Genomic DNA, 8,071 nt, shown 5'->3' on the forward strand with positions numbered 1-8,071 from the left:
GTCAACATGTGTTCTGAACGACCAGGAGAGAAGCTCTCCATCTCCAGCTAGACCTTTTTGTCCTTATTACCAAGACAACCAAGCAGGTGGTGATGACAGAATAACGGATGCTTCTGGTCTCACCCCCCTGCCAGTGACACCTCATCAGAGGGAACCGTCCAGCTCCGCCCCCTTCGGAGGTGTAATCCACACTGCCCAAATTGAATTGTACCTTTTGCAGAAGTGTGACCCGACGTGTGTGTGTGTGTGTGTGTGTGTGTGTGTGTGTTGTTGATGACCACAATGACCCTTAAAGGGCCTCAGAGAGCCTCCTCCTTTGTGACCAGTTTGTGTCGCTCTCTTGTTGCCGTAGAAACGGATGCTGGACGCCGTGGTCGTCATGGGGACAGTGCAGCACGACCTGCGGCACGGGCTTCGAGCTGCGACAGCGGTCCTGCAGCAACCCGTCGCCGCGGCACGGGGGCCGTGTGTGCGTGGGGCCGAGCCGGGACGAGAGGTGATCATCAGGCGATGAGCGGAGAGACGAAGCCTTCATCCTTCATCCGTCAGACACACGCTTAGTTGTGGATTCATTTGTCCCCCCCCCCCCCTCAGGTTCTGCAATGAGGGCACTTCCTGTCCCCAGCCCGTCTTCTGGTCTCCGTGGGGGTCCTGGACCAAGTGCAGCACAGAGTGCGGCGGGGGGGTCCACTCCAGGGTCCGGAATTGTGAGAACGGAAACAGCTGCCCGGGATGCGCTCTGGTAGGAGGCGGGGCCTAAGCGGCCCCTGTCGTCATGGCAACGCTCTCTTTGTCGTAGTAATTAGTAATCATACCCTGAATCAAGACCCAGAAGGTCAGTCACGAGCCCCCCCCTTCCCCCCCTACCCGCAGGACTACAAGGCCTGCCACTTGGAGGCGTGTCCAGAGGTAAAGAGGAGCACGCCGTGGACGCCCTGGATGCCCGTCAACGTGACGCATGGTGGAGCCCGCCAGGAGCAGAGGATGCGTTACCTGTGCCGAGCTCACCTGTCCGACCCCCGCGAGCTGCAGATCGGACGCAGGAAGGTGGAGACGCGCTTCTGCCCCAACGACGGCACGGCGGCCTGCGAGACAGACGGTGAGTCCCCGCCGTGAGGTCGCTGAGGTCAGAGGTCGCCAAGGTTGGAGCTAACTCAGTGGATCATAGAATTATTGGACATCAGAATAAAATCTACGTTTGAAATGACTTTTTTACTTATTGATCGTTATGATTGACAGGTAGTTTCACGACGGACGGGGCGATCTGGCTGCTGTGTGCATGTGTGTGATATGTGTGTGTATTTGTATACGTGTATACACACTGCATATTTATGTCTTTGTCCGTCCTGTCGCAGCGCTTGTGGAGGAGCTCCTGAAGACGCCGCTGGTGAGGGTGGGCGGGGCCGGCTGGTCGTCGTGGGAGACCTGGTCCAGCTGCTCTCAGAGCTGCTCCAAAGGCTACCGGACCCGCCGGAGGAGCTGCTCCGGGCCGGAGGGGAAGAGCCCCCCCGTGGCCTGCCGGGGGTCACCTGTGGAGTACCAGGACTGCAATGTCCAGGCGTGTCCCGGTGAGAGGAGCTAATGCTAACGCTAACGGCGCCCAGTCACGCTCATTATTAGGAATAAGTGACAATGACAAATGATTTCATATCTGTCAAAGCGTTGCACGATAGAAGATATATATATATATACTGTATATATATCTGTTGTTTCCACAGCTTCTGGCTTCTTCAGTGTGTTCATAAATATGATCTGTGCAGAGAGGAAGGTCAATGCTGCCTCATTAGTTTCATTAGCTAATGAAGCAGCAGCTGCAGCAAAGTCCTGATAAAGTTCCATCTCTGTGTGATCAGCTGACTACAGCGTGCTTCGCCGACAGGAACCACTTATTAGAGAGACACACACACACACACACAGATAAACCTCAATGAGTATTAAGCATTCACACTTACATCTGCAATTAAATGCTTGGCCGCTGATACACGAGACCCCAGGAGGCCTTTAGGTCTACTTCCCCCCTCGGCCAATCAGGAGAGCCGTGTGCCGCCAGGGGCGTCGCCATGGACGCAGGGGAGGACGAGGGGAGGGGAGGGGAGGACAAGGAGCCGCAGACATGGGAGAGAACGAGCAAATAGTAATTGATGATGAGATTAGAGAAGGACGGAGGCAATATAGATTTGTGTGTGTGTGTGTGTGTGTGTGTGTGTGTGTGTGTGTGTGTGTGTGTGTGTGTGTGTGTGTGTGTGTGTGTGTGTGTGTGTGTGTGTGTGTGTGTGTGTGTGTGTGTGTGTGTGTGTGTGTGTGTGTGTGTGTGTGTGAGTCAGTGAGTCATAGTTTAATTATAAGTCCCTTTATAAGAAGCTGACCTGAAAAGGTAACGTTGGTATTGTGAACCTGTCACCACCTCTTGGTTTGAGTGCCTCCTCCACGGGGCCGTTTGCAAGTGCTCATGGGTAAAATCAAGTCCCGCTGGTGGAGTGTGAAGGTCTGTCAGCCGACTGATTGCAAGCTGCACAAATAGAAAACGTGACGAAGCGTCATCCTGACGTATAATGCGGAATATGCTAATTAGTTCACCTGTTCTCCTCTCAGTCTATTGGGTTCTGTGATGTCTTTCTATTGATCACATGTGTCCTCCCAGTGAAGGGGGCGTGGTCCTGCTGGTCGTCCTGGTCCCAGTGCTCGGTGGGATGCGGCGGCGGTCACTACCAACGCACGCGCTCCTGCAACAGCCCGCCGCCCGCCAGCGGGGGGGAGATCTGCCTGGGCCTGCACACCGAGGAGGCCCTGTGCAACACACACACCTGCGAAGGTGAGCTCCACATGTGACCCTCCTCCCATCACGCCAAGTAGCTGCTCTCGTCTCACCATGGCAACGTCTGTACCTAAAGTACTTTTAAAGAATGACTCCGCCCCCTCAATGACCACCTTTACACCAGTTAAACACTTCTAACTTAATGCAGATCATTTATTCATTTATTTCACCTCTGCTTGGGGAGGAGAGATTTGTCTCAATGTGGATAAATAACTCTGGATAAATTACTTAAATGAGACACTGAGTTTAAAGAGCGACTCTACTGAATTAAGATCACTCCCCCCCCCCCCCCCCCCCCATCTATTACCATTCTGTCCTCACAAGGACACTGAAATATTCATGAGGCTGTCCGCTAATCCACCAGGAGGTCCAAACTATGGATTCAGACTTCTTCATTCGTTTAGATACACAACCAAAATGTTCAGTGTGTGTTACATCCTGGAAGGTCACACACACACACACACACACACACGGGGGTCAGGTCTCCCCAGCAGTCACCTTCAAAATGTCCCTTCAAAGAGACACGAGATGACCACAAAGAGACACGAGATGACCACAAAGACACAAGATGACCACAAAGAGACACAAGATGACCACAAAGACACATGATGACCACAAAGACACATGATGACCACAAAGACACATGATGACCACAAAGACACATGATGACCACAAAGAGACACATGATGACCACAAAGAGACACAAGATGACCACAAAGAGACACAAGATGACCACAAAGAGACACAAGATGACCACAAAGAGACACATGACCACAAAGAAACACGAGATGACCACAAAGAGACACAAAGAGACACAAGATGACCACAAAGAGACACAAGATGACCACAAAGTTGGTGGTGGAGGTCTGAAGGGGGGGTACGTCCGTCCCAGCTCTGATTTGGCTTGCACTGTGTTCGCTGCGCTCAGGCGGCTGGATGGCCTGGTCGCTGTGGTCGGCCTGCGAGGACTCGGGCTCTCAGATGAGGAGCAGGCTCTGCGGCGCTCAGGGGGGCGGAGCTCAGGGGGGCGGAGCTTCGTGCGTGGGGAACGGGACGCAGCGCAGAGAGTGCAACGAGATACCAGGTGAGTCCAGCAAAGTCTTCCACAGCGTTTCGTCCTTTCCTACGGATGAGACCCGTTTCCTTTGCAGCCCACAATATCCCACAATGCACTGCAACTTTTGACCCATTGACATTATGCCACGGAGCGAGCGACGGCTAAATAAAAATGTAAATATAATACAATTTATTCACTTGATTAAAGGCTATAGGAACAGTTAATGAATAAAAAATAAATCAAATTAGAGCAAAATAAAAAGACAACATTTAATACAGATTGCAGCTTATTTATGAGCTATTAACGTCTATCTTCGTGATGAAGATCATCTTCTTACACACTCACGCAAGAACGTGTGTGTGTGTGTGTGTGCTAATTAATCATAATTAAGTCCATGCTAATCCAGCATGTTAGAAGTTGACCTCCATTTGACCTGCGCTCCCGATGACGCCGAGTACCCCCCCTCTGACCCCCCCACCCCACCAGGAGCCCAACGTACTCGTTAATATTTATGAGTCTTTGCAAAAACACCTGAAACCCCCCCCCCGTCTCAGTGAAGCCGTGTGGGGGTTGTTGAGGAGGGAAACATTCATCAGGAGAGGTGGCAGCGCAATTAAATCTGCGCACACACACACACACACACACACACACACTTCTTATCACTGGCCTCTATTCTCATTATTAGAGTCTTTTGTTGAATCAACGCTGAGGCCGATTAGTATTCCTCCTCCCCGGACATAAGCGAATGGTAAATAGTTGCATTGTGGGAATTGTAGTATCCGGTGATTAATTAAACAACAAACAAGTCTCTGCGATTCTCCTCTTTGCTTATTTCCTCCTGCTCTTCTTTCCAAATAAAAAATCAATATTTACTTACTGAATAATTACCTAAATATTATATAATATATTAATAATATATCCATTTTCTCTCCAATGTTTTCACTGAATACAAAAACCCTCCTTTGATGTTTGACATTTCAGTCCCTCAATCATGTGTGTGTGTGTGTGTGCGTGTGTGCATGTGTGTGTGTGCGTGGTTGTGTGTGCGTGGTTGTGTGTGCATGCGTGTGTGTCTGACCTGTGTTCCTCTCGTCTCTGCAGTCATCCTCTCTGCATCACAGAGGCAGCACTGTGGAGGTAAGTGATGAGCAGCTCTCCTCCTGTGTGTGTCTGTGTGTGTGTGTGTGTGTGTGTGTGTGTGTGTGTGTGTGTGTGTGTGTGTGTGTGTGTGTGTGTGTGTGTGTGTGTGTGTGTGTGTGTGTGTGTGTGTGTGTGTGTGTGTGTGTGTGCAGGCCTGTGTGTATAATTGTTTGTGTGTTCTCATGCATTAAGACTTTCACTCGTAACTTTTCTTATTGAAACAAAGTAAAAACAAAAGGTGCTTTAACAAGCTTCCATCCATAGAGGCTCCTCCTACACCAACAGCAGAGGAGGAGCTAGATGAGGAGGAGGGGGAGCGGCTACAGAGGGGAGGAGGAAGAGCTAAATGGAGGAGAGAAGAAGAAAGGAGGAGCTAGATGGAGGAAGAGGAGCTGAAAATAAAAGGAGGAGGAGCTAGAATGGGGGGGGTAGAGCTATTAGGAGGGGGGGCTACAATAAGGAGATAAATGGAGGAGGAGGAGCTAAAATGAGGAGGAGGAGCTAGAATGAGGAGGATTTCATGAACGTGAGATGAATGCAATAAAGTTGGTAAAGTGTAATAAATGGATTTAAACGCTATAATAGTTGTAATTTAGTTATAATTCTACATCCGTAATAGAATTAAAGCAATAAAACCATTTAAATAACATAAAATCTGTGAATAGTTTAATCTGTCTATAGACTGATAATAACAATAATAATAACTCCTATATAAATGGTTGATGTGGTCCATGAGAATGTTAACAAAGGGTCAAAGTTCACATCAAACTAGAGTTCCTTTTGAATCATGTAGATAATAAATAACACGCGATGATGTCACTCACAGCCTTCACGTCCGTCCACCTCATCGCCACGGGCGTGTCCTGCTTCCTGGGGGCGGGGCTTCTGTCCTTCCTCGCCTACGTCTACTGTCAGCGCTTCCACAAGCCCTCGCAGGAGTCCGCCGTCATCCACCCGACGACCCCCAACCACCTCAACTACAAGGGCAACACCACGCCAAAGAACGAGAAGTACACGCCCATGGAGTTCAAGGTACCTGTGGACCTCCGGGGGGGCGGGGGGGCGGGGGGGCCTCACTGAACCGCCAGCTCAGTGATTCAATGTTGATGATGCCTCTTAAATGTTTAATCCCGGGTGGAATATTGGAGCCGGTGCCTCTACAGCCAATCAGACGAGATGCACCTGATGACATCACTGACCCTCTGTGACAGACATGGGGGGGGGGGGGGGGGGGGGTTGATTACGCCTGTTGCATTTAGGGTCAGCGGGAGAGAACGGCGTTTTCGCTCATGACTCTGGGGGGGACTGAGGTTTCTGATTTATGGTCACATGACTTGTCTCAGAGGGACAGATATGTTCATATTCTCACTTATTAGGGTCCTTAATTAAAATGAGACATGTAGTCTGAAATGTTTTGCTGTTGTTTTTCCAAACGAACGGATTAGTCGCAGATGAAGCGTTCAAGGACCGTCTGAAAGACGGAAATCTGAGGAAAGTGACGTATCTTTTTCTTTTTATTGAGGTTCGTCGGGTCCTGAGAACTTTCATCTTCATCTTTCCCACAATGTCAAACTGCTCCTTCCCGTGGAGCTTAATTGCACAGGTGTGTTGAGATGAACACGCGTGTGCGGCCTCTGAAGCGTGTTCTCTGCCGTGTCGTTGCAGACTCTGAACAAGAACAACCTGCAGCCGGACTCCAACTTCTACCCGGCGCCGCTGCAGCAGACCAACGTCTACACCACCACCTACTACCCCAAGTACGAGTACCAGCCCACCGCCTCGCCCCCGCCCTGCAGGACCTACAACCAGAACAACAACAGCTGAGCCCCCACCCCCCCCCCCCGCGGACCTCCTCCCCCGCCCTCGTACCCGCCTCGTTGGCTTTCTGCTAATGATGGAGCCTTCCCGGGTCTGAGTGCTAGTGCATTCTGGGACATCTGCAACTGGCTGGTAGAGGGGGTGGGGGTGTAATTAACAGAAACCCTTTGTGACCAGAACATCTGAATCCTTTGGATGTGGATCAGCTCTCCCATCAGAAACAACAGAGGAGAAAGGCGGGGGGGGGGGGGGGTGGCCCTCGTTGGCGTTTCACACAACTTCAGAGGATCTAACGAGTCGGAGCCCCCCCCCTCCTCTGCTTGTTCACCGGGGGACGCTCAGCAGAACTGCATTGTGGGTCGCGGCCCGAACTGTACATAAAGCTTTTCTCAGTTTAATTCTCTTATTTTTTTAAGAGCAGTAAAGGCTGAAGAATAAATAAAGATAAAGATCCCCCCCCCCCCCCCCTTTGGATTCAGGGCCTCAGCAGAAGACCTTGTCGGTCATCGTAGCATCGGAGCAAAACAATGAAAGAAGAGGATCCAACAGTTTTTTGTTTGTTTTTTACACAGAATGACAACGCTTCCCATTGTTAGATTGTGCGTGCGTGTGTGTACGTACGTGCGCGAGGAAGTCTTGTTATTCCCACATCCTGTCGATCATGTTTTTTTATTCCTACATTGCAGAGCGAGGGGCAGCTTGGTGTTTGAAGGCTTTCTCTCTGCTATATTTACTATTATTATTCCAACGCTAACCGTACAGCTAACTCCGTTTGCTAAAGAGCCTCGTAGTTGTTTTTAGGAGTGGAGCGATGACATCACGCTCCACCAGATGAGTCCCTCGCAATGGAGACGTCCAATGAGAAGAGCTCTTTTGGTCGGGGCTCCGCCTCCATTGGGCCCCCCCCCCCCCGTCGGAAAGCGAGTCGTCTGATTGGTCCTCCGCGAGCTCTGTGCCCTCTATGCAACTTACCAGGTGTCCCGTTCGGCCTGTCACGTAGACTGTAATCACTGCCTTTTAGACACTGTGAACTTTTTGGTACCCTATATTTTTGTATATTGTACATTATGAAAGGATAATAAACCTTGATGCCAACAGCTAAAGGACGACTCGCCCCGTGTGATGTTTAAATAACAACATCACATCAAGTGATGGACAAATTAACAGCGGATGCAAATCTTTTCTAGGAATGGAGGTTTTACTGAAGATAATTACATATGAGGAGGTCCTCTCTTAATAAA

General features: G+C 50.2%; 1 protein-coding gene across 2 annotated transcripts in view; it reads left to right on the forward strand.

Annotated features, from left to right (window-relative positions):
- The window catches only part of sema5ba (sema domain, seven thrombospondin repeats (type 1 and type 1-like), transmembrane domain (TM) and short cytoplasmic domain, (semaphorin) 5Ba), a 49,158-nt gene extending 41,225 nt beyond the window's left edge, over positions 1-7,933 (forward strand). Inside the window, exons 14-22 of one of the 2 annotated variants that reach the window (XM_037488041.2) lie at positions 353-496; positions 595-742; positions 874-1,099; positions 1,356-1,568; positions 2,642-2,812; positions 3,744-3,899; positions 4,974-5,009; positions 5,839-6,044; positions 6,678-7,933. In XM_037488041.2, the coding sequence (XP_037343938.2) occupies positions 353-496; positions 595-742; positions 874-1,099; positions 1,356-1,568; positions 2,642-2,812; positions 3,744-3,899; positions 4,974-5,009; positions 5,839-6,044; positions 6,678-6,836 (1,459 nt within the window). In that variant the 3' untranslated portion in view covers positions 6,837-7,933. The remainder of the gene's footprint in view (positions 1-352; positions 497-594; positions 743-873; positions 1,100-1,355; positions 1,569-2,641; positions 2,813-3,743; positions 3,900-4,973; positions 5,010-5,838; positions 6,045-6,677) is intronic. The other variant, XM_037488039.2, reaches the window with a different exon arrangement.
- The last annotated feature ends 138 nt before the right edge of the window (positions 7,934-8,071 follow it).

This window comes from Pungitius pungitius, chromosome 10 (assembly GCF_949316345.1).
Source record: "Pungitius pungitius chromosome 10, fPunPun2.1, whole genome shotgun sequence".
Classification (NCBI taxonomy): domain Eukaryota; kingdom Metazoa; phylum Chordata; class Actinopteri; order Perciformes; family Gasterosteidae; genus Pungitius; species Pungitius pungitius.